Raw genomic sequence first — 27,316 nt, forward strand, 5'->3', positions numbered from 1 at the left:
TCGCCACCATTTGCCAGCCATCTTACAAGCCCACATAAAAATATGGGCGGTAATCGTGATGCATCGCGGAATTGAAGCTATGATAATCGCAATTGAATCGTGAGGCCAATGAAGATGTGCACCCCTAATATCTATAATCAAACACCTTGAAAACGACTGCCCAACCAAAACACTGAAGTACTGTGGCAGTCTTGAAAATGAATGCAGAGTAAGGGGTTATCCTTCACTGTCTACTCTACACTGTCCTTCAAGAGTGGCCAAAAACTGTTCTGAATTTGTCAAGGTGACAAGCAAAAACCACAAGTTTTTTTCCCTCCCTTTCTTTTCCTGTTTCACTTATCACTATTCTTCCTCCCTCCTTCCCTTTTTATAAAAAAAAAAATCCTAGCAGTTCTTTCTCTGCCGCGAATAGGCATTTTATCTGCCCTCATTGCAGCCATGTTATTATTGCTATTGAATTGTGCTCACTTCCGGTCTCAAGACCTTTCTGTTTTAGGCCTTGCTCACACCCCCCTTTCAGGACTGGACCCATTTTTGGCTGCTATAGTGAATTGCTTTACCTCACTCAGCCTATACATGTTACCATTCCCTGTTTACTATACTGTTCAGCAGTTAAATCTACCAGAAGTTCATGGTTGTATTTTCCATCTATGGCTGTAGTTCATTCATTTTTTTTATTGAATAGATATATTTGAAACTGCTTCCTTGCTAATTAAAGAATTTGTAAAAAAAAAAATAAAAAAAAAAAAAAAAAAAAAACACACACAAATGAGCTTTTAAACATTTTTGCATGGGTGTAAATTATTGCTAATTAAAAAAAGGTGTTTTAGATTTGAAAGGAATTATTTTCCATGATCTCACTGACACAAAAAAGGATTTCTCACAGAAATCAAAGCTTATACAAAGTCAAGCTTGCCAGACAAAATCAAAAAGGGACCAAACGCAGTATCTGAGAACAAAAAGGATTTCAACTTTCACTGTTCTTAAATTTGAAATATGAAAGGTTGCGATGGTTTAGTGCACTTTTACTTTGTAACTTTTCACTGCCCAAGACTTTGTGTCTGCCATTCTCCCCATTATGCACCGAAAGGCAAATGTCAATTCTGTATTGTGGTTTTCACCACTCAATGTAAACAAGCTTTAAGGAAGACAGTTGTATTATATCATAACACAGACAAAAAGGAGTAACACGTTGCTACTATTTAATTTTCTTTTAATAGTTTTCCTTATTGCCTTTATTTTATTATATTACTCCTTTCTGATATACTCATATCTACAGGATGCACTATAAAATGTCTCTAGTTTAAGATAAAGTAGGGTTTCATTAGATGATGTTAATGATAAAAGATTCTGAACATGGTAATTGCTTCTACGGTTTACAAAATGTAAACGATTACTTCAGGATGTCCAAAAGCCATGGGATATCTCTGACTGTAAAAGAGAAACCATTTAAATATGACATTGTGTCAGAGCAGATGGTCTCCTGGGAAAATGGCAAGTCAGAAACCAATAATTTAACATGGACTGTATGGACTTATTTCAGGTACTCCTCTGACTTTGCCTCCTTTAACTGACAGGCTTTCTGGGGATAGGTAACTGGAGACCCGATGTACTATAGTTCGTAAGCTTTTGGGGCAGCTCCGAGTTCCCGTTACCCTTCCCCCCTTTTTTTCCCCCCTCTCTTTTCTCTTTCTATCCTACCATATTGTCAATTTCTATCTTTTCACATCTACTCATATCTACAATATGTTTCTTATTGATATGACAAAGTCTACAGACAGGATGGTCTTCCCTGGCCCTTGTGAAAGGTTATGGGCTTACCTTGACTAGATCATAACTATCACTCCCTTTTAGGAGCCCTCTTTGTGTCCATGTACAAAGACTCTTATTGCACCCAATATGTCTGTGCAAATTGTATTTGGTTACACTGGCTGTGGCCATCAAATGCAACATTTCTATATGTGTCTGTGCTTGTTGGCCTGTTTTGTTATCTCCCAAGATATGCTGTGTTGACTCATTTTGCCCGGTTTTCTTTTTTTCATGAGCTTTCTCTGCTTGTCCTATATTGTACTGGAATTTTCTGTATGTACCACACTGTTCCACTTTGCAAAAACCAATAAAAATGGATTAAACATATATGACATTGTACAGCTTTTCTATTTTAGAGAAACCACTGCACCAGTTTTGAATTCTGAAATCTCAAGAGCCACACAAGATTGTTTGCAAATTATGCAAAGCATTGCAATCTCTTAAATGTCACATTTCAAGCAGTGTGCATTTCACAAGCATATAAACCTAAAAAAAAAGCTGCTCAAAAAGGTGGCATACCTGCTTTATGGTGAAATCATTAATGAGGTGATGGTTGTGCTCATTCAGACTGCAGTGAAGTGTAATACAGTCACTATGCATTAGCAGTTCCTGAAGAGTTCCCATTCTCTGCAGACCTAAAGAGCGCTCTACTCCATCCGAAAGATAGGGATCATAAAATATGACAGTAAATCCAAATGCTTTTGCGCGCAGAGCAACAGCTTGTCCAACCCGACCTACAAACCAATAGGCCATAAAAAAAGTCATTATTTATGATAGATGTTCCAATGTACAAACCAAAATAATATAAAATGTAAACATTGCTGACTATACTAATCAATTAGATGGCTATTAATGTTGAAGTCTATGTGTTTATTAGACCGAGTTTTACCAAGTCCAATGATTCCTAAAGTCTCCCCACGGATTCTGGCAGCCCCGCCAGCCACCTCTCTTATTTGTTCCACACTGGATGCTCGGTTCCCCTCCCTCATAGCTTGGTGCAGCCATGTGACCCGTCGGTACAGGTTCAAAATGTGGCAGAGGGTTGAATCAGCTGTCTCCTCTACTGAAGACGAGGGAACATTGCAAACTGCAATCCCTAGGAAAAACAAAAATACCATTAATCAGTAATATTAGTCTTCTACGACTATGCAAGAAAAAAAAAAAAAAATTTCCAATTTACCTAATTCAGCCGCAGACTTAATATCAATATTGTCATATCCACTGCCAATCCTTATGATGATACGAAGTGCCTTGAACTTCTCCAAGTCCTCTCGAGATAGGGAAATTGTGTGATACATAAGGGCTCCCACAGCTTCGCTTAATACCTATACAAAACAAAGCATGGCGAAGAAAACACTGGTTATAGAATACAAAACATCAAAGCATGGATAATTACATTTGCTTGTCATTATCCTAGTGATGAGAATCTCATATAGCCAGCATAAACAGCTATTGGGACGCGGGCTATGATTTAAATGCTTAGCAAGAACAGTAGAACTGCTGAAGTCACAGAAGCTGCAGCCTACTGGCTGGTTAAAGTGCAAAGCTGAAACGCCAATGAGAATGAGGGAGTAACGGCTCATACACACTGTAAGAAAATCGGGCAAACATTTTCGTCCAAAGAATTTTTGTACAATTTTCCTATAGTGTGTACACAACTTTTGACAGCCGATTACAAATTTTCGTACGAAAATTCCCAAAGGGACAAACTCCAAAATTTATCTCGTACAGGAACAGAACAAATAATTTTTGTTTAAGTTGTACCGGTTTGGTACGAGAATGATCGTATGAATCTTCGTTCATCGGTTCCGATTTGCTGTGAAACCATCGAGAAAAATAGGATGAACGTTCGCCCAATTTTCTTATAGTGTGTACCCAACTTTAAGCTGGTCATACAACTTTGTTTTTCTTCATAGTGATGAAAAAGTTTGAAGGAGCAGGATGGAAACATTTTCTTAAACAAACAAAATTCTAACTGTGAATGTGGTTCTCTTTTGGGAAAAATATTTATTAAAGGGCTTTAAATGGTTAGGGAAAGATATTGTAAATCCACTGCACACAGAATGTCTGAGGAAAAAAAAAAAAAGATTAAAAAAAACATATAGGCTGGATTTAGGTCTAACTCCCTTGCTCCTCTGTAGAGCGACCTGCGGTCGGATCACCTTTAAGAGGCGATTAACAGGAAGTTAGAAGGCAATGTGATGCCTCCTCACCTCATGATTTAGCCCCATTTTTTTTTCCAAAAAACGTACTGCAACCATGTGCTTTACAAGCGGTTGAGGAGCGTATGCAGGTATTTAGCGGGCTTACCGACAGCTGGTCACAATATATTGAATAGATTTTGCCACGGGCGTGAAGCATCGTGACCACAGCATGTAAACACCTAACTTCTTTGCCATTTGCATGTCTAAACAGTCTCGCTGTGTCTTAATTCTAAAAGTAAGGCACAAAAACCAGTGAAACCAGAAAGGTTTTTATTCCATCAGTAAGAGAATTTTTGAAGAACTGAAATAAAGGGAAAAAATATTACTTTCTCATGAATTTCTTGTGTAGATTGAGCATCACAGAATGCCACTGTAGCCACATCCTTTAATATAGGCATTTCAACTGTGCAGTCTCTTCCATCCAAAAGAGCCACCAAAGGACGGACTGGCATAGGACCATTAAGGATTGGTGGTCGGATACCTACAAAAGGCAAACAATAATAAATATACAGCAAGACTACCTGCATTACAGTAATACCTTTAGAGTGAACACTAAAATAATGTTGAGAAAGTATTGATGTTATTCCCTCACTTTACTAATATTTAGCTTGTTCAAAATATTGTTCGGTCTAATTAAAAGATTTTTTAATTTGCCATAAAATCCTTTCCAGTACATAAAGAAAAACTATAGATACAAGGGTATAGTCATTTTTCTGTGGCAGAGAAAGCAAACAAAAAAAAAATGGAAGACCCCCTCCATTATAAAGACAATGGCTGCTCTTACCATCACTTCTTAAACACTTGCAAAGCTAGGACAAAGGGAGGAGCTTAAGCATTTTTAAGAAGCATCCAAGAAAAAAAAGGGAGGGGGGTGTTCAAAATATCCCAGAAAATCCTGCAAAAAGTGACAGCTAAAGGGAACCAAGAAATAGAAGCCTGCAGCACATCATTCTTGTTGAAGGATAATTAAACCAGGACCAAAGACAGCAGCCCGATAGGATTTAGTGAAACTGTGAAAACATGCCTGGGTGTCTGCAGTGTAGATTTTCTTAGCAAAGGCACCATAACCAACATCCCAGATAGAAGTACCGAAGTGCACGCCCATGGAGGGCTGCGTTTACCTGCTTGGGCATACACAGGTGTTCTGTGCATCCCTGTGCAGGCAGTCCCACTGATGTTAAATTAGACGAGGCAGCTGCACGGACACAGCCGCTACTCTCAATCTGACATCTGTGTTGGTGCGTGCCCCTTAACACACACTGTCTGCGTTCAGGGCCGTGCACATGCATGTCATCAGATGGGAAGCAGCGTCTGCCCATGTATCCTGACACGAATGAGTCTGCTGGCACGGAGAAGCACAGAACACCTGTGTAACCCCATGTGGGTGAACAACCCTCCACGGGCGTACACTTTAGTATGCCCCATGTGAACGATTCCTTAATAGAAATTTAGCAAGAACTTACAAATATTTATTTCTTAACTATTTATTAAGCTAATGTGTACTTATCAGTAAACAGTTTCCTTTATTGCTTTTCTATAGAAATAGAGCAGACCACTTATATTCTTTTGCACATTCTTATTAACTTTTCCATATTTAATAGCATGATTTATTTGCCAAGAACATAGGGGGCCATTAAGACTACTCTAGCAACTTTTGCTTTTAAGGAGAACCTGTCATACCAGCAATATGGAGCTAAATGTACAATATATGTGTAAAGTGCTGCATAAATGGACAGCGCTATACAAGTACCTGAAATAAATTCAATTATTTTTCTGTAAATACTAGTGTCTTACTTTACATTCTAAGGTACCGAACCAGTACGCATACTCATATGAGAGGTAAAGATAAAGGCATTTAAAATTGTGCATGCTTGTGAAAAGTCGAACGAGCGGAAGTTCTACTTTTGGACGGAACTCCGCTTTAACTGGCAGAAAATGCCACAATCCTGGTAAAACCACTTAAACTCAAGGACATACAGGTACATCCTTTTGCAAGCAGTGTTTTTTTTTTTTTTTGTTTTTTTTTTTTATTGCTGGCTCTTCCTGGGGTCACAAAAAAAAAAAAAAAAAAAAAAAAAAACGATAAGATGATCATCTACCCAATAGACTCACTGGCAGTGACAATCTGACAGAACCCAACCCATTTCCTCTCTATTCAAAACTAAAACATTTAGGCTAGATTTGGACTTAAAAGTGGAACTAAAAAGGCAAAACTTTTTTCATTTTAGATCAAGAATTAGATTAGAGCAAGGCTCAATTCATACCAGACCATAGTGCAGCGACCGCTACTGCACCACTATTTTTTTTTTTTAGCTATTTTTATCTGTGGAGCGTTTTTGGAGCGGCACCATTCAATTAAATGAGCCTCCCTCCACTCCAAAAATGCTCCATTGAAGCTCATGTAGCAAGTCTTGGCACAGAGTCAGGAGCATTTTGTGTTGCGATTTTTTGACGCTTGACAACCGTGGTAAAATCACACCGGGTTTAGGGTTCCATTAAGAAAAAATGACATTGCAAACCCATCCTATGTTTTGCTGCGATTCCAGTATGCTTAGGTGTGAACGGAGCCTAAGGAAGGGTTAGAACACCTGTTGGTATATTTTTTGGCCATCTGTGCCATTGCCAAAACACGAAGTGAGAGAAAATCCCTGCAAATTGAGGGAATCCCTTGGGAACCCCCAGGTCACCAAAACTAGTATCCCCATTGAAAGATTTCCCCTCTGTTACTTTTCAGGGGACAACCCAAAATTTGGGATTTGCTTTTACTTTCAATGATAAATGATAAAACAGGACACAGTCAGAAAGGGTGAATCTCCCTAACGGGGGAACAGACAGCGATAAAAATTGACAGGTTATAATTCCCCTTCGCTCTGTCCAAAACTAAAGAAAGGTTTTGCCTTTAGCTATACATTAAAGAATGGAATAGGATTCTATACAATAGAACAAGGGTCTCCAAATTGTCTAATAAAAGCCCAGTTAACAGAACAATACAAAAGACAACAAATTATAAATTATATTTTCTAACCATCACAGATTCGGTCCAGACGTTGTCTCTTCACTTTGTGTTTGTCCATGGTTCGGTTCTTAGAAACCTACTAGAAATAGAAAAAGAATAAAATTTCACTATCAAGTACCAGAAGTTTAAATAAATCTAAGCTATGGCAAATACCAGGATCAAGTTGAAATTTCTTGTACTGTACGTCTTAAAAAGTGCCACCCAGATTGAATGGAATTATCCACCCAATGCTATAAGACTAACCATTAAAGTGGTTAACACACTTCTAATAAATGGTCTTATCCCCTCTGTACCATTATAACATGCGTCCCTGTGTAATGTAAAAAAAATCCGCCAATCTGTACAGATAAAAGCTCCGCTCTTGGCGCTCACCTGATTCCTCTCCTTTCTTCGACTCACAGCTGCAGTGGGCGGGGCAGAGCCCTCCCGCCGACGTCAGCCAGGGAGGAGGGGGGAGAGAGAGGAGAGAGAGGCGAGAGTGCCGACCATTAGCTCAGTGCCGGGAGCCGTGTTTATAGAGGTACAGATCTGTATAAGGGTACAGAGGGGATAAGACAAATTATTAGAAGATATGAGAGCAGCAGGAGCGGGAGGGTACAGCCAGGCAGGATCAGCCAGGTTTTTTTAGTGTATAGAGAGGGCCAAAATGACACAGCACAAGCACTGTGCTGTATACCATGCTTTAAGGGAACAGGATCTGGTTGCTTTTTTTTTTTGGATTAAGAAACGCTTTAAGAGGGCAATGATAGAGGCTAAAGGAAATGTAACCAATTGAAATGCAGGATATAAGCCACAAATACTAAAGATGACTTACTTTAAAATGTGCAAGAAACTGCATAAGCAACTGTTTAGAAATCTAGCAGGCAGCTGCTCAACTACAGATATTCATATCCCCAAAGCTAATTTCTTCCCCGCAGAGACAAAAATGTTGAACACCTGGCTTAATGGACAGGTATGCTCAGAATAACAACCATGTCATCCAGCAGCTTGCAATGTCCTTTGGGACCCTTATCCGCAAAACTGTCTGTTTTCATTCACAAATAAAGAACATATAATCTTTACCGACAAAGACATTTTAAATATTGTTTATCATGGATAGTTCCCATCATTTAAAGCTGGCCATAGACAAAGACCAGTCTAAGAAACCCAATTTTGGCAACACCTTTACAGATTTGGTTATAAAGTAAAATGCTTCTGCATATGACAAAATCAGCACATAAGGATATTATGTATTCCTAATCATCCTCTAGATGCCATATGCAGCAATGAAAAGATGCACGAGAGTCAAACACAGGCACTCTTATGGTCATTGGTAAATTGATTTTTTTTTTTTTTTTTTATCCTGCCCACTCAATATGAGAGAATAAAAAAAAAAATGAACATCAAACAAAAAAGCAAAATAATTACAGTAAACACTTACATGGGTGAACATATGTACATAAATTGCATTTACACTACGAAAATCAATGGTTCAGTGAACCATGTTTGCACATTACTTTGAGCTGCAGTAAAGTCCATTACTGCGTTTAACTGTTATGCATAGTAGAACAAACGTGCAACATGCTGCACAAATCTGGATCCAGTCAAATTACAAGAATATGCATCCTTGCAATCAGTCTAATAAAATCAGGTTTCTAGAAATAGCAAAATTCATAATTGTTTACCAACTATTTTTATAGGGGGATGCAGGATAAGGTTTGATAGGAAAAGTATTTTCTACAGTTTTGTTGCTCTAAAAGGGATGATGCAGTGAAGCATTAAAAGCAAGTGCAATAATAGCTCTTCAGTGTAATTTGCTGGATATCATTATTATAGTTAAATGTTTTGTTGTGAAGGAACACCAAGAGAATGATCAAGAAACCAAAATCTGAAAAACATTGGCTTATTGTAATCTTGTACTCAGACGATAGTGGGCACATCTGTCAGGTCTTAATTAACTTAAAAAGGACATTTCACTGAAAACTGACATTTTAGAATTTGGTAAATACATATCTAAATCAGTACCCATGGCAGCAACTCCCCTTACAAATCTCCTGTCCCATCAGGGCCAGTCAGGGCTTTCTGGTGGAAGTTAATGAGCTGGAAGCTGTAAATCATTGAACACCAACACTTTAGGAATAAGGAGTTTAAAGCGGACCTTCAGTCATTTTTTCAACTTTCCATCTATTAAATCTTCTGCCCTTGTTGTTTTTACTTTGGATAGTAAAACATTTTTTTTTCTGCCAGTAAATACCTTATACAGCCCACTTCCTGTTTCTTGTGTGGTCATTACCCTAGGCTTATGACATCATGCCTGATGGAGCACGCATGCTGCAAACGCAAGCTCTACCACGCCCCCTGTCCGTCACGGCTGATGCGCTTGCTCTGCTGATTTCCTGCAGCCTCGGAAGGCACCGGCGTGGCTGGGACTGCTGATCACCCTTGCCCAGCAGAACAGAAGGGATGCCAGCGGATATATTACACACATGCCTGCTTATTTCTACTCAAATGTGAGTTGATTATGACCGAATAAACTGGATGTTTATAACCTAAATGCCGCTCTCTTCCTGTCTTATGACATCATGCACAGCTCTCTCTATAGAGAGAGAGATTGCCAGGAAGGTAAGGTGGGGGGGGGGGGGGTGATGAGTCATAAGATAGCAAATGAGAGCTGCAGAGCTTGAGGCGTGTGTGTAAATCCAGGAAGTGAACAGGCAGCACCTTCAGCTGCCCACAGTTAAAATGATTGCAGCCAGACTTAGTGGAGGAAGATTTCTGCAGCATATTTGGCAAGTACAGAATCACAGCATATATAAAATAATATGCAAAGTGGTTGGAGGGAAGCTTCAGAATGGCAAAGATGTTTTTATTACAAATTATGTGAGCAGCCTGCAGTTACTCTTTAATTATTTCCTGGAGAACTTCATTAACCACTTGACCTCCGGAATGTTTTACCCCCTTCTTGGCCAGGCCAAATTTTTGATATTCAGCACTGTGCTACTTTAACTGGCAATTGCACGGTCATGTAACACTGTACCCCAACTAAAATTATCCAATCACCATTGGGTTTATTTTTTGCTATATAAATGAAATACCGAAAATTTTGAAAAAAAAAAAGTTCTTTTCCGTTATAAAATTTTGCAAAGAAATAATCTTTCTTCATAAATGTAGGCCAAAAATTGTGTTTTGTTACATTTCTTTAAAAGAAAATAACACAAATGAGTGTGTTTTATTTAGTCTGTAGGAAAGTTATAGTCTACAAACTATGGTCTATATTTGAAAATTGATTTATTCTGATGTACTCTCAGCCTCATTTCTTGAGGCACTATAATGCCAGGACAGTACAATTACCCCCAAATGACCCCTTTAGGAAAGTATACAATCTGGGGTATTTAGTAAGAGGCATGGCAAGTTTTTTGGAGTTGTAATTTATCACAATTTTTTTGAAAAAAAGGTTTTGTTTTCCACAATTATTATTGTACAGGATTTATATAGCACCAACTGTTTAGGCAGCACTTTACAACGTTAGGGGGAAACAGTACAGTTACAATACAATTCAAGACAGGAGGAATCAAAGTGCCCTGCTCGTTAGAACTTGCAAGTAAAATATTTATTGAATTAAACTTTTTACCTCTTTTTTTTTTTTCTTACACTGTGATTTCCGTTACAGTGATAAATGCTAACAGCAATCATTTGAACTGTCATGATTGGGTTTTCATTCATGACAGCTTGCTTTCTGTTGACCTGCTGTGATCAGCTACAGCTAATGACATGGTACAGGGTGCTGTGTTTGGCCACAGATAACATGTGACAGCTGTGGTCCAATCACAGCATCACTACAGAAAGCACAGCGGTTATCAGTGAAACAACAGTTGTGTATACATTGTGATGGGATAGCAATTACATGAGCCCCCAGCCACTCAAAGCGGCCAGGTGATGGGAACGCAATTGATTGTTTTTGGTGGACACTGCAGTTAAGGGAGTGGCGCACACGTGCAAAGCAGGACAACTACTTATTGTTGGCATGTTTACCAATGCTCTTCGTTTACACTGGAAACTACACAACACTCTAGTCCAGCACACTATTGCTAAATGGACTACACCACAATTACCCATCTTAACCCATTCTGAGACCAGTGACTACCTGAGAGTCAAACTATATGCAATTCTTCATTTACAACAGCCTTGTTTGCATTTCTGATTATAATGGAAACCTGTAGAAACCGTAATTTAAAGACTGCCACTGCTGACCTTTTGAAAATGATACTTGCCTGGCTGCAGGACTTTAAGAGTCACTGAGCTGATACTATCATGTGGATTAGAAAAGGGCGTGCTTATTCTGAGTCTGTAATTCAAATTACTGAAGCCACATGAAAGGCGCAGCCAATTAAAGTAAACCTTAAAAAGAGAAGTACAGCCAAAGCTTGTTTGGCTGTACTTCTGGGGATCACAGGAGTGCAGTTCGTTCTGCATTCCTGTGACCTGTTTTCAGCAGACAGCGGGGCTGAAGCCTGCTGACACCAGAGCCGGTCCAGGCTTGGAAGAGATTGCGACCATATGTCGGGATCCGCCCACACGCCTGAAACGACACACGGCCCAGCCTCTTAGCGAGCCGCTGAGAGCCTGAGCCAGCCGCTCCTGCCCCTCCAGTGAGCGTGGGGGGGCAGAGCAGAGAGCCGGTGCCTGACAGTCACCAGCTCTCTGCTCAAGGAGATCTGGGAACCGAGCAAATCGGCGGTGTTTGATCAATTGGTTCTCAGTGTTCGAGCCGGCAGGTAACAGATGAAGCATTGGACCGATGCTGCATCCAGCTAGGCAAGTATGATTCTACAAAAAACTAATTCCTGTATTTCTTTTTTAAAGCGTTTACCTGTAAAAAAAAATAAAAAACACACACAAGCGAGAAGAAATGCCTCCAAAATGAGGGAATCCTGGGTTGTCCCCACTGGAAAATTTCCCCTCTATTAGAGTTCTCGTGTCAACCCAAAATTTGGGATTTTCTTTTACTTTCACTTTTGATGACAATGGTAAACAGGGCAAATGGAGAGGGTGATAACAATAAAAAAAAACAGATCAGATGTTCTAATCCCTTTCCACTCAACCGAAAATGAAGTTTATTTACACTTTACTTGACCTCCACAACATTTTACCCCCCATGACCAGGCCATTCTTTGCTATTTAACACTGTGCTACATTAACTGGTAATTGAGCAGTTATGCAACACTGTACCCAAACTAAATTTATATCTTTTTTTACACAAATAAAGCTTTCTTTTGGTGGTATTTGATCACCAATGTGTTTTTTTTTTTTTTTTTAGGTTTTGCAATATAAACGAAAAAAGAAAAAAAATATATTTTTTAGCAGTTTTGGTTTATTGGCCTATGAGTTCTGGGAGAACAGTGAGTGAATGTTCCTTGATCATTGAATATTTTTTTTTTCTGCAAACCAAAGATATAGATTAAACAGAAAACATAACTTTTAAAGATAGAATTATTATTATTTTTTTTTTTTTTTAAGATACAGAGGATATAAAAATAGCATATTAGAGAGTACAAACAACTGAATGAATTCTGCACAGCTAGTTGCTTCCATTGCAATCTGGTCCTCCGAGATATTCACAATGAGGTCTGCTTAGTGGGTTTCATTGGCGAGTGTGTGTGTGTGCAGCTCCTGTGCCATCCATGCTAATAACGGATGGCACACACATGCTCCTGACTTGCTCAGATGCAGGGATTATTGGATCTGGATTGATTCATGCTCTGTATGCATCTCCGTCTGAAGAGCAGACTGTAGAGGTTCTACGACCTGAGTGGCTGCAGATGGTTCAGTGACAGGTGCGAGCTGAACGTACTGGACCTGGATGTCATTGGCCTGTATTGGGGAGCCATTAACTTCACCAGATGATGGGTCAGAGGTAACAGCTATGAGCTGTGCTCCTTGAAGAACCTGGCCATCCTGACCCACGTGGACTTGATGAATCTGCAGGTTGCCCTCGCTGTCTTGAGTAATTTGCACCTGCTCTCCCTGCGGTACCTGTGCAATATGCAGGTGTCCCACCTGGACCTGGCCATCTTCCCCAATCTGGTGGATCTGCACCTGCTGGGCATTGGCCAGTGCGTAGTGCAGTGCCTGAGGTGGTGTCTCCTGCAGGTCACTGGAAGATGAAACAGTATTCTGTACACCATCAGCTGCATTGTATGAAGTGTTTGAGGGGGTTCTGCGTGAGAAGCTTTTTACAGTCAAGCTCTGTCCTCTCTGCTTCCTGCGCCAAGCTGTGCGGCACTTGGAGTCAATGCTCTGTTTTATCCGGTACCAGTCGGACTCTGTGATTCGGAACTTGTGGAATATATGACATCTTATGCCATAGATCATCAATGGATCCAGCTGTTTCTTGCCGTGTTTTCCTTGTCCTGATAGGTTAGAGACAGCCTGCACCTCACGGTGGAAGAGGTAATCAAGCAGAGTAAGGGCCATCTTCTCTGCCGTCCGGCAGTTGGTGCTGATGTGCAGCATGTTGGCTGCTGTGATTGGACATCTCACTCGCATCTCAGGGTTGTTTTCATCACCGAGCCATGTGCCATTGGGGTAATCCTCTTCACAGTTCAGAGTGATCAGGGTAACATTGTTCCCCATGTTGGAGTGTCCAGAGTTGGACACTGTATCACTGGCTTCTGATCCACTGTCATTATCATCATGACTGTGGCTTTCATCTGGGCCTGGTACCTTCACCACGATTGTGTTATGTCTTCGTCCAGGGACCACACTATTAAGTATATTTTCAAGACTTTCTGTTATCTTGTTTACTGAATCCTCCTGACTCTGCAGCTTGGCCACTACAGAGTTTTGTCTTTCATTATTCAGGATAACAGTTGTCTGAGGAACAACGCATCGCACTTTGTTCCAGGTCTGAGTTGCTCCAAGTGGCGAGCCTGCCACCATGGGTACTCGGATGGGGTTTGAATTTTTGTTCAAGATGATATCTAGTTTCTCCTCTAGTGACTTATAAGTGGCCTCCAGAACCTGCAACCTGGACTCAATGCTATCCAACCTCAGACAGATCGTTTGGTTGATCGAGAACAGGAAAGACTTTACGGATGGGTCCTCACAGTCGATTTCTATTCTCTGTCGTTTCAGTGAAGGCGGCATGTCGTCTTCCGTTACCTCATGATTTTCTAACATGACAGGGTGGTTATCATGCAACTCTTCAACCGTTATTTGAACCACTTCTGTCAGCTCCTCGCCTGACATCATTAATAACTCCCCAAATTCTTCGCAAATTCAATGTGATGAATAATCTGTGTGAGCTCTGCAAGTTCTCGTGGCGTTTTGATGGGCGATAACGTCCTTCCTCACGAAAGAATCCAGGCACTCCCCGCACCTCTCCTCGCTGCAGCTGATACTCAAGAACGAAAATTTTGAGAAAAAAATATATTTTATACTTTCTGCTATAAAACATATCCAATCAAAAAAATTTAAACAATCAAATTTCTTCAAAAATGTTGGCCAAAATGTATTCTGCTACATGTCTTTGATAAAACTATGGTATAGATACTGGAATTTTTATTTATTTTTATACTGCTAATGGTGGTGATCTGTGACTTATAGCGGGACTACGGCAGACAATTGGACACTACCAGTGATATTAATACAGTGATCGGTAATAATAATACTCACTGTCACTGTACTAATGACACTGACTGGAAAGGGGTTAAATGTGCGCCTAACAATATGTTAGTCACATAAGAAAACAAACTGAACATTTCATGTTGTAAAGCAAGGATAAGAAACAGAGATCTGTTGTGTGTAAAGTGTGCTGCTTTTACTAATGGATCTGTTTCTTAGCCTTGCTTTACAACATGAAATGTTCAGTTTATTTTCTTATCATTCATTGCACTAAACATTTTTTTAAGTTCTGTCACAATGCACCTAATGTGTTTGAGATTTTTATACCAAATACTGCTCACTTTTATACATTAGCATTAGTTTGCCCAGTTTCAAATTTAAAAAGGGTTAGCACACCTAATTAAGTTTCATATGATGCATTAGGTGTTGCAGTATTCAAACACTGTGTGCTGCTTTCTTACAAAGCAAGATTCATTTTTTACACATTCTGGATTTGTTTAATGTACACTAAGCGCAGAGGTGTTATGTACGATTTATCATTGAAATAGAAAGTAAAAGAAAATCCAAAATTTTGTGTTGTCCCTGAAAGGTAATAGAGGGGAAATCTTTCAATGGAGACACTAGTTCTGGTGACCTGGGGGCCCCAAGGGATTTCCTCTTTGGCTATGGGACAGGAAGTGAAGGTTCTCCCCAATAAGGAGGTGGGGGGGGACTGACAGGGGCTAAAACCCTCTCTTACTCTAAAAAAAAAAAAAAAAAAAACAATTTGCCTTCAGTCCTACTTTAACCCCTTCACACCGACGTAACAAATATGCGTCCTCATTGGACTGAGTTTTATTCCGTGGAGCCGCATATTTGTGCATCTCCCTTTGTGCTGGGAGGAAACACACCCGCAATTCCAGCAGAGAACAGGGTCTCACAGTGAGCCCTAGGCCCCATACTAACAATCGGGACCCAGAACTCACGATTCCAGGTCACCTGCTCACTGTGACAGATTGGCTATCACAGTAATCAGTCACTGTGAAGCCCTCCCCCGTGTTTCCTTTCTTTGTGAATGGAGGAGAGAGATGCATTGCCTCTCTCTCTATCCTTGCAGAGAAAAAAAAATGTATAATAATAATAATAATAATAAAATAAAAATACCTAGATCAAAATTTGATACAGGTCAGTGCCAGGGTTAGTGTTTGGGTAAAGGTCAGAGTAAAATGTCATGGTCAGTATTTATTTATTTTTATTTTTTTTAATTAGTATTTATGTTAGCTAATAGCATAAAAATGTGCACTATTGTTTTTGGGCTGTACTACAAGTACAAACAACATACATATATGTAGTATCGCTGCGTTTGTCAGAAGCAGGAGAATTTAATTTGGGTTGTTCTTTGGTGGATGGTTATAGTAGTAACCAGAAATACAAACCAACTATATTGGGCCAGTTTTTCTTTGAGAAATAAAAATAAAATAAATCAGAACATATCCATAACCAATTACTACCAAATGAAAGCCCAAATTTGTCCTGAAAAAAACAAGGTATAATCCACCTGGATGCACAAAGTAGTTGTGATAATATGTATGGTTTTACTAACATGTCAAAGTTGCTAAATTGTGCTTAGGCATTTAGATTTGTTTTACCCTTAGGTGCAAATTGCTACAGTATATGTAGATAACTGTTATTTCCAAAGTGTGGTCTGTGAAACACAGATGGTCACCAAATAATTCTTGCCACATCACACAAAATTAATATATATATATATATATATACACATACACACACACACACACACACACTTTCTTTTTTTTTTTTTTTTTTAATAACAAATTAAAACGAGGATTATCATGTGCACTGCTGCTGCTCAAACATAAAACATGCTGTCCTGATGTACTCTGTACAACAATATAAAACACCATTTATCTAGCAATTTTGGCATCCAACAAGAGACCTGTCCAGCCACACAAGTAAATTCAAATAAAAAAAAACTTGCGGTCACTGCAGCTCTCTGGGTACCAGTGGGAACCTGACACTATGAAAACAAAGAGCGCACAGACCCTAGTACAATTAACCTTTTTATTCCCCTTGTCTGCTTCCTTTCCCCCTCCTCTAACAATTGGCACTTCTTCTGGGACCTGTGATTACACCTAGGTGATCTGGGGGAAGTGGGAGCGGGTACCCACTCCCACCTCTCCCCAGATCACCTCTCCCTTTTGCCCACAGCCTTCTGGGACACATCACAGGTCCCAGAAGATTGCGGGATCATTCCCAAAGTGCAGCCTACACCTAGGTTCAAGGCAGACTTTTGCGCATCCTCTGCTGGCACGCACTGTAATTGTACAGAGCGGGAGCCTGTCAGCAAGTCTGGGCCAATGATTTACGCCCGGGACCTGCTGTGCAGCTGTGAACAATTACAGCTCAGAGCTCTGTGTTGACACACAGAGCTCTGAGGGAACAATCTCTCTGTTTCTCAACCCTGCAAAGCAGGAATGAGAAATCTAGAGATCTAGCAGCAAAAGCAGCACACTTTTAACCCCTTTATCGCCCTAGATGTCAACACCTAACCAGCCAGTGTCATTAGTACAGTGACAGTGTAAAATATTATCACTGATCACTGTATTAATGCCACTGTCAGTTAGTCAGTTCCCCCCAGCGTCAGTGTCAGATTTGTCACGCTATCGTAGTCCAATTATAAGTCGTTGATCATCACCATTAGTTGTATTAAAAAAAAAAAAAAATTCTAGTATGTACACACACGCCAACTATATAAATTTTGTTTGGGTACACTGTTGCATGACCGCGCAATTACCAGTTAAAGTAGCACAGTGCTAAATAGCAAAAAAGTGCCTGGTCATGAATTTTGAATGACGACAATTTTTATCATTTTTTTCCCCACAAATAGAGCTTTCTTTTGGTGGTATTAGACCACCACTGGGTTTTTTTTTTTTTTTTAGCAAATTAAGTTTCTTTGTTTCTGTTATAACATTTTGTAAATAAGTATGTTTTCTCCTTCACTGACGGGCACTGATGAGACTGCACTGATAGGCAGCACTGAGGATTTACAAGCAAGTAGCTGATTTATGCTGTTTACAAGACCTGCTCACCTGTATTACCCTACAAGGTAGGAGCAGTCCTTCATGTGCAATTATTTAACCCTACAGGCATACCTGTACTTAGCATGTATATGAGGATCTGTTTATGCCATTTGATTTATTGGTATAACGGCACACTATAAGGAGCTGGTCTCAATATTGGCTAATTAGATATTATCTACATCTTCAGATTACAGTCTCTGGATTCCCTTATGCACCTTGGTCATTGGAGGCTTTGTCTCTGAATGCATGGCTTTTCAATTATCCATAACCTCTACCTGATCTGAAGACGGATCCATTTACTCTGGCTGGTACATTACTTGCTATATCCCAGTTCCTCTGTCTATTCCCTCTTTTTGGTTTCTCCTTTCTCTCTCCCCCCCCCCCCCCCTTTTCCTTGCCTCTCTCTCTTTCCCTCCCTGACCCCCACCTAGTTGTGCCTTATGCTCTCTTCTACATATGAATGTTCCGGTTTTACCACAGATGTACATTGGTTATTATTACCCCCTTTTTTGGACAGTTGGGATTCTCTAGCTCACTACCCCCCTTGAGTCTACTGGTGATATAAATCTCTTTACCAGACACGTCCCCGCATGTTATCACAGGTCACCATATGCGTGTTGAATCTTGGGCCTTTGGGATCGCTTCCTCACGGTACTCAGTGGTTCTGATTGAGACGCACTATTGAAAAGTCTTTATGCAAAAATAATATTAATATGCTACTGTATGTTTGTTTTTTTTGTTTTTTGGTGTATGTCCTTCTCTATTATTTCCCATTACAGGTAACCCAAACAAGCTCCTGAAGAAGCATTCAAATTTGCAAAACATGTAGAGCCATACCGAGCTATATCAGTTTGAGGTTATTTAATGGGAACGGAAGGGGTTTATCCCTCCCTCTGGTATGGGGGCTATTCCCGATCCGTTCTCATACATTTATGTAGTGACATATAATACCAATTTCCGCAATGTACTGCGTTTTTTAAAAAAATGTTTACGTTTATGTGATTCTTTTTAAATTTGTGTATAAATAAAAGTTTACATTGATTTTTATGATTGGTGCCTACAAAGTCCATCTGTTTCGTTCTCCTGGGTATTTTTACCCGCCCCCCCCCCCCCCTTTCCTTTTTTCTAGCACTGAGGATAAGGCACTGAGGGACATCCCTGGTTGGCACTGACAATCAATGCGCTGAATATCAGCAAGATCGGAGGTGCAGTGTGTCAGAGCGACACATCGCACCACCGATGGGCTTATCCTGCTGGACATCATATGACACCCTGTTGGGATAACTTAACCACTTTGCGGCCGTCATTCTGCTATATGACGAACGGGAAGTGGTTAAAGAGCATAGGCTAAGTTCACAAAGCTAAAATATAGATCAATGTGTATGTATGGAACTTTTTTTTTCTAAGTTTTGGAAAGATTACCTTTGGTCAAACTTCCACTTCACTTCCTGTCCCAGAGCTGTAACAGAAAGTTAGAAGAAATCCTCTCTTAGATGGCTGTCCTTCGAACAGGGGTCTCCACTGGAAGATGTAACCTCACCTACTGTTCTGGGAACAACTCCAACATTTTGGATTTCTCCACACTTCAGATTTAGGACCATTGTCCTAAGGCAGAGGGGTAAATTTTCTAATCAGGCAGTGATTATACCAGGATCATTGCTCCAGCCCCTCCCACCACCTGGCGCCCTTCCATTCCCCAAGCTCTTCTTTGAAGTAAGACACCACAAGTGACAGGGATTTCAACACTTCTGGTTTCGGCTGTTCGTTTACTAGCTGTTACCAGGCTCGGTCTAATAGACCTCAGATCTTCCCTTCACTGCCTATGCTATCACAAAGGATGTTGTTCAGTTGGGGAAAAAAAGGGTATTGTAAAAAAAATGTAAATACATATTTTTTAAAGCACCCCTGGTGATGGCACCACACAGAGTAAGAGCAATAAGTCTAGTGTCAGACCTCCAGTTCAACTGTAAACTGCTAACCGGTAAAAGCATTAAAGAGTTGCCTATGGATAATTTTATGCAAAATCGTTTGTTGCCGTTCCACAGGTGAGCACAAATTTAAAGCACGTTTGGTATCTATTTACTCAGCATAACATCGGCTTTTATATTTTGACAAACATCGGGTATTAAATTGTTTTTGTGTGCACTAAAATGTATTAAAGTATTTTTTTCCTGATAATCTGCATTTGATAAATAGCTGTGAAAATATTTTGTGACATAAAAGTTGCAACAACTTAATTCTCTTAATTCCCTTTTATTCTCCAGGGCCTTTGCTTTCAGAAACTATACATGTGGGGGGTTCTAAGTAATTTTCTAGCTAAAAATACATTTTAAAAAAAGGCATGTATGTTAGGCAAGTGGTTAAGGGGAATTCCATACAGTTGGTGTCAGTTTCTTATCGCTGTCTGCCTCCCTTCAGGGAGGGAGCACCAGTCTCCCCAAATGAAGAAGAAAACACATTTTCTGACAGCTTTTGAAGTGGTTCTAAAGGCAGGTGTTTTTTTTTTTTATCTTCATGTATTCAGATAAATAAAAAAAAAATAAAAAAACACATAACTTCTGTATGCAGCAGCCCCCCTAATACTTACCTGAGCCCCACCTCGGCCCAGCGATGTTGCACAAGCGCCTCGGCTGTCTGGGGACTCTCTCTCATTGGCTGAGACAGCAGCAGGCACCATTGGCTCCCACTGCTGTCAAAGTCAGTGAGCCAATGAGAAGTGAGGGGGGCAGGGCCGAGGCACAGCGCTGTGTCTAATTGGGCACACAGAGCAGCGGCTCGGTTGCTCCTATAGCAAGCTGCTTGCACTGGCTTACGAGGGACCCGAGAGAAGGATCTGGGCTGCTCTGTGCAAAACCACTGCACAGAGCAGGTAAGGCCTTGAATACTGAAAAAAAAAAAAAAAACAGGTATTATACACTAAGATCTGCCCATGCCTTTCATTCCGGAGGCAGAAGACTTCTGGAATCACTCTCTGTCAAGGTGACAATGGTGAAGAGTAACTGTCCCCAGCGAGGTCGCAGCGATAAAACCGACCAACATTCTACTGCCTCCCCACTCTGTTTAAAACTAGAAAATAAAAAGGTTGGCTGGAGATCTACCTTAACATAAGCACATCCGTGGCTGTGATTGGCTGGACTGATGTAAAGAGTTTGGAGACCGATGTGTACGGCTACGGAACACGTTGGTGAGACATGAAAGGAAACAGAATACAATTAGGGTATCTGGGGTGAGAATGGCTGTGGTGTAATTAGACATAAGACTCCTAGAGCTCAGTGATGTCCCACCTTCCAGGGTAGCAGTGCTTCCCAGCCCTATAATATAACATACCCCTGCCTAGTACAGGTTTGTATTTGTCAGAGCAGCTAATGGATGGCAGAGCTCTGTGATTGTATGAGCAGCACCCACTAAACGTAGAGGGGAAACTCTAATGGTTTTTTTTTATATGAGACAGCCTGCAAGTGTTACCCTGTGCAGAGCAGGATGAACACACCCCATCAGCCCCCGGGCTACGGCTGCCCTGCTAACGACACTGTGTATTACACAGCGCTGCTGCCCGGCTACCACAATAAGCCACACAGTACATTGGCGGGGGCAGCGCGGAGCTCACAAACAATGCCATATGGATGCATTGGTGTGGGCGGCAGATGTGCCTGGAGCTCAGCGCTGCTCCTCCACTCCGAGGAAGTCACTACAATGAGAGGACACCCCAAACGGACAGAAAACAACGTGTGAGGGTTCCCTGTCCTTTGTAGAGCCACACACCGAAAGCGCGCCCTTATAACCGCGCCGCCACCTCCCCGGTCCTCAGCTCCCTCCGCCCCCTGTCCCTCGCCTCCTCACCTTCTCCTCCCCACCGGACCCGTCGCGCTCTCACCAGCTGCTCACACAGGAAACAGGAAGTGCCTGCTGGGAGTACCATCGAGGTTACTAGTGTTAAGAGCGGGTTCTGTACCGGTCTATGAGCGCACAGCGCCGCCTACAGCTCAGAATCGAGAAATACAACTCGTCCACTGCTAGCACCGCCAAGAGACCAGAGATTGCATTGCAGGCATTTTGGCCCCGAACTGCAGTCTGTTCATATAATTTGTAATGTAAACATCTTTGCCATTCGTAAGATCCCTGCAACCACTTTGCATATTATTTTATATATACTGTGATACTGTACTTGCCAAATATCATACCTCCTAACATTCCCAAGATGGGAATGAGGGACACCTACTAGCATACATATGTAGGCATAAGACACGCCCCCTGAAACACACCCTTAAAGGAGAATTAACCAAAAAAAGGTTAATTAAATCCACAAGTGCTTTTTTTTTTTTACCACTACAATTCCTTTATATTGGCTTTTAAATTTACAAATGCATCAATTTAGATTTTGGATGAAAGATTTAGCACTGGGAAACACTTTTTGAAAGATAATAAGTGCATTTTATATACAATTATATAGATCAGACCAAAATGAGGGACAAATGAGGAAAGAGGGACATTGCTTCAAATCAGGGACAGTAACTCAAAATCAGGGACAGTTGCGAGCTATGAAATATGCTGCAGAATTCTCCCTCCAATGAGTCTGGCAGCATCCATATTAACTGTGGGCAGCTGAAGCTGCTGCCTGTTCACTTCCTGGATTTACACAGGCACACAGAGGGACACCTGCACCTCTGATTGGCCCTCTTATGACTCATCCCCCCTCCCTTCCTGGTAAACTCTCAGAGTGTGAGAGAGAGAGCTGTGCATGATGTCATAAGCCTAGGCTTTTTACCAGACAAGAAAAAGGAAGTGGGCTGTATAAGGTATTTACTGGCAGAAGAAAAACGTTTTACTATCCAAAGTTAAAACAACAAGGGCAGAAGATTTAATAGATGGAAAGATGAAAAAATTACTGAAGTTCTGCTTTAACCACCTCAGCCCCGGAATTTTTTACCCCCTTTAACCACTTCAGCCCCGGACCATTTGGCTGCTCAATGTCCAGAGCACTTTTTACAATTTGGCACTGCGCTGCTTTAACTGGTAATTGCATGGTCATGCAATGTTGTATGAAATTTGCGTCCTTTTTTTCCCACAAATAGAGCTTTCTTTTGAAGGTATTTGATTGCCTCTGCGATTTTAATTTTTTGCGATATAAACGGAAAAAGACCGAAGATTTTGAAAAAAAAATTATATTTTCTACTTTTTGTTATAAAAAAAAATTATAAACTCAATTTTAGTCATACATTTAGGCCAAAATGTATTCAGCCACATATCTTTGGTAAAAAAAAAAAAAAAATGTCAGAAAGCATATATTTATTGGTTTGCGCAAAAGTTATAGCGTCTATAAACTATGGTACATTTTCTGGAATTTACGCAGCTTTTAGTTTGTGACTGCCTATCTCATTTCTTGAGGTGCTAAAATGGCAGGGCAGTACAACCCCCCATGGAAATTGCTGAGAGGCATGTTGAGTCCATTGAATATTTTATTTTTTTGTCACAAGTGATTGCCGGCGGCGGCTTTCAGGTGGAGACAGATCCACGAAAGAGACAGGCGGTCTCTAGGAGTCTGAGCGTGTATGTCTGCAGGAGGCAGATGTGGCCCGTGACCAAGCAGCATGCAGCTGAGCAAGTAAGCTCCAGGAGGGAGTTTGACTAAGTTAAAGGGGTTGTAAAGGTAAATTTTTTTTTTTTTTTTAAATAACAAACATGTTATACTTACCTTCACTGTGCAGCTCGTTCTGCACAGAGTGGCCCCGAACCTGCTCTTCTGGGGTCCCTCGGCGGCGGTCTCGGCTCCTCCCCGCAATAACTAACCACCTTAATGCGAGCTCTCTCGCATGGTGGTTAGTTATTGCGGGCGCGCTCCCGTGATACAGCCAGCGGCTATAGCCGCTGGCTGTATCACTCGGCCCCGCCCCCGGCGCGCCGCGTCATTGGCTGTGATTGACAGCAGCGCGAGCCAATGGCTGCGCTGCTTTCAATCCATCCACTATAGCCAATCAGCGACCAGGCTGATCGGCTGAATGGAGGTCAGGAGCGAGCGGCCGAGTTTCGAGGTGTCAGGTAAGTAAAACGGGGGGGCTGGGGGCGGAGGTATTTTCAAAAGTTTTTTCACCTTAATGCATAGAATGCATTAAGGTGAAAAAATTTATACCTTTACAACCCCTTTAAGCCCCGTACACACAATAGGACTTTGTACAAACTTTCCTGTGAATTTTTTGTACAAAGGGCGTTGGCCATAAGTTTGTATTGCATACAGATGGCAGGACTTTTCCAGCCAACTTTCACCAAATCACATGGTTTTTCAGCTCTTTGCCACCACCCTTTGGTCAACTTCTGTAGTGTTGTCTGATATTGTGTCAATCTCGCCGCTTTTATCGGCGAGATTGACACCTTGCGAGCCGGGTTCACACTGGTGCGGGGATCCGACTTGTATCCCCGCCAATGCCAGGCACTGTGTTTGGTATGAATCCTGAGGGGGAACTCCACGCCAAATTTTAAATAAAAAAACGGTATGGGTTCCCCGCCAAGAGCATACCAGGCCCTTAGGTCTGGTATGGATTTTAAGGGGAACCCCTACTCCAAAAAAAACAGGGTGGGGGGCCCCCCAAAATCCATACCAGACACTTATCCGAGCCCGGCCAGTCAGGAAAAGGGGTGGGGACGAGCGAGCGCCCCCCCCCCTGAACTGTACCAGGCCGCATGCCCTCAACATGGGGGATGGGTGCTTTGGGGGAGGGGGGCGCCCTGCGGGCCCTCCACCCCAAAGCACATTGTCCCCATGTTGATGAGGACAAGGGCCTCTTCCTGACAACCCTGGCCGTTGGTTGTCGGGGTCTGCGGGGGGGGCTTATCGGAATCTGGGAGCCCCCTTTAATAAGGGGCCCCCCAGATCCCGGCCCCCCACCCTATGTTAATGAGTATGGGGTACACCGTACCCCTACCCATTCACCTAGGGAAAAAAGTGTCAATAAAAAAAACACACTACACAGGTTTTTAAAGTAATTTATTATGCAGCTCCGGGGTCTTCTTCCAACTTCGGGGGTCTTCTTCCAACTTTGTCACTCTCTCCGGCCTTTTCTCCCAGTGTTTGACCTCTTCTCCCGGTGTCCGGTTCTTCTGCCGGCTCCTCCGCTATCTTCTGCCGCTCTTTTGCTAGTGGTGGCCCGGACTTCTGCGTTGTCTTCTCCCCTCTTCTCTTCTTCCGATGTCGACACAACACTCTCTCCCGCTGTAATGCTGTGTGGAGCGCGCCGCAATGACTTATATAGGCGGTGACCCCACCCCCATGACCTATGACATCACAGTCCCGGGGCATGCTGGGACTGTGAGGTCATAAGGGGGCGTGGTCATATGACCATGCCCCCTTATGACCTCACAATCCCAGCATGCCCCGGGATAATTTTTTTTATTTTTTAAAAAAAATTTTTACAGAAAGTTGTCACTAAGGCGGTGCTTGGTTTTTGGGGTCCTGTACGCAGCTAGACTCCCAAAAAGTCTCACACATGTGGTATTCCCGTACTCAGGGGAAGCAGCAGAATGTATTTTGGGGTGTAATGCCACATATAATCATGTTATGTTTGAGCAATAAATCATTTAGTGACAACTTTGTGTGGGGGGAAAAAAATAAATTTCCTGGCACTTGTGGCAAAATATTCCATGGACTCAACATGCCTATCAGCAAAAAGCTTGGGGTGTCTACTTTCCAAAGGGTCATTTGGGGGGGTTTTGAACAGTCCTGGCATTTTATGCACAACATTTAGAAGCTTATGTCACACATCACCCACTCTTCTAACCACTTGAAGACAAAGCCCTTTCTGACACTTTTTGTTTACATGAAAAAATATTTTTTTTTGCAAGAAAATTACTCTAAACACCCAAACTTTTTTTTTTTTAAAGCAAAGGCCCTACAGATTAAAATGGTGGGTGTTGCAAATTTTTTTTCACACAGTATTTGCGCAGCGATTTTTCAAACGCTTACCCTTGATCTGACCTTTGCAGTGATACCTCATATGCATGGTGCAATTGCTGTTTACATATGACACCAGACCGACCCTTGCGTTTAGACATGTGCGATTAGTTTCGTACGAATCCGAAATACAAATTTTTATGCATACAAATTCTGTACGAAATACGAAATTTCGTTTACGAATTTCGGATCCAAATTCATAACGAACATTCGTAATTGTTATGAAAAGTTAACGAACCTAAAAGTTAAATACCAAGGAAGTCAGCACAGCACAGGGATGGCGGGAACCCCTCATAATGATAAATTCATCATAACGAAAATTCGTAATTGTTACGAAAAGTTAACGAACCTAAAAGTTAAAACCCCAGGAACTCAGCACAGGGATGGTGGGAACCCCTCATAGTGGACACAGCAGGTGTACAGACCTGGGAACATAGCACAGGGATGGTGGGAACCCTATGGGAATTTCTATGCTTAGGAATTTTATACAAAATTCAAAATTTCGTTAACGAATTTCGAAATTTCTGATCCAAATTCCGTTACAACAGAAACGTGACTGGTGTTTTGTTCACCAATCAGAGAAAGTCAGCACAGCACAGGGATGGTGGGAACCCCCATAATGATAAATTCATCATAACGAACATTTGTTATTTTTACGAAAAGTTAACGAACCTAAAGGTTAAAAACCCAGGAAGTCAGCACAGCACAGGGATGGTGGGAGCCCCTCATAATGATAAATTCAATATAATGAACTTTCGTTGTTTTGCGAAAAGTTTACGAATCTAACGAAAATTTGGATTTCGTACGAATACGAATTGAATTTCGGACATGAATTACGAAATACTAATTAATTTTCGTACGAAATGAAACAGAACGAAACGAAACAAATTTATTGACGGCGCACATGTCTACTTGCGTTTGCCTTTGCGCATGAGCACGGGGGGACAGGGGTGCTTTTTTTAATCATTTTTATTATCTCAGGGAATGTAAATATCCCCTATGATAACAATAGGTAGTGACAGGTACACTGTTTTTTTATTGGGGTCTATTAGACCCTAGATCTCTCCTCTGCCCTCAAAGCATCTGACCACACCAAGATCGGTGTGATAAAATGCTTTGCCAATTTCCCAACTGCGCTGTTTATATCTGGCGAAGTCATGAAATGCTCGTAGCTTCCGGCTTCTTAGGCCATAGAGATGATTGGAGCCGTTCTGGTCTCTGATCAGCTCTATGGTCAGCTGGCGGAACCACCCGCTGCATTCTCGGGTTCCCTGTCGGGACAGGAGAGCCCGAGAAAACAATGGAAGACTGGGGGGGGGGGAATGTTCCCTCCCACTGCTTGTAAAAGCAGTCTAGAGGCTAATTGGCAGCTAGGATTTATATTACATGAAAGCTGACTGCTGGCTTAAAAGAATAATACCAAGACGGTACCTAAACCTGCAGGCATCAGTCTGGTATAACCACTCAAAATCCAGCAACATACCAGTGCTGGTCCTTGTTGGGCATACATTGTAATGTTCTTTTTTCATGCAGCCTGTGGGCTGAACAAAAGAGATTGATCGGTGGGTATGCCCACCATTAGAATACCGTCTTTCATCCACCCATTTCTAATGATGCACCCTTTTTTTTTTAACTGTGGTGGAGTCGCTGATTTACGTATCGT

At 41.5% G+C, this 27,316-nt stretch overlaps 2 protein-coding genes across 6 annotated transcripts in view; both read right to left on the reverse strand.

Moving 5' to 3' along the window:
* Positions 1-21,630, reverse strand: part of LOC141132231 (C-terminal-binding protein 2) — a 38,731-nt gene extending 17,101 nt beyond the window's left edge. The window contains exons 1-7 of one of the 5 annotated variants that reach the window (XM_073620410.1): positions 21,552-21,630; positions 20,810-20,880; positions 7,039-7,105; positions 4,340-4,494; positions 2,990-3,134; positions 2,699-2,905; positions 2,329-2,543 (exon numbers count right to left, since the gene is read on the reverse strand). In XM_073620410.1, coding sequence (XP_073476511.1) covers positions 2,329-2,543; positions 2,699-2,905; positions 2,990-3,134; positions 4,340-4,494; positions 7,039-7,105; positions 20,810-20,880; positions 21,552-21,630 — 939 coding nt within the window. Of the gene's footprint in view, positions 1-2,328; positions 2,544-2,698; positions 2,906-2,989; positions 3,135-4,339; positions 4,495-7,038; positions 7,109-7,401; positions 7,506-20,809; positions 20,881-21,551 lie in introns of those variants that run through there. The other 4 variants (XM_073620407.1, XM_073620406.1, XM_073620409.1 and 1 more) reach the window with 4 other exon arrangements.
* Positions 12,291-21,628, reverse strand: LOC141132230 (protein BANP-like). Its single transcript, XM_073620405.1, has 2 exons — positions 21,552-21,628; positions 12,291-14,401 (listed from the first exon to the last, which is right to left on the reverse strand). The coding sequence occupies exon 2, from the start codon at positions 14,257-14,259 to the stop codon at positions 12,742-12,744; it is 1,518 nt and encodes a 505-aa protein (XP_073476506.1). The 5' UTR covers positions 14,260-14,401; positions 21,552-21,628; the 3' UTR covers positions 12,291-12,741.
* Positions 21,631-27,316: the final 5,686 nt, after the last annotated feature.

The sequence above is a fragment of the Aquarana catesbeiana genome, linkage group LG03 (assembly GCF_042186555.1).
Source record: "Aquarana catesbeiana isolate 2022-GZ linkage group LG03, ASM4218655v1, whole genome shotgun sequence".
NCBI lineage: Eukaryota > Metazoa > Chordata > Amphibia > Anura > Ranidae > Aquarana > Aquarana catesbeiana.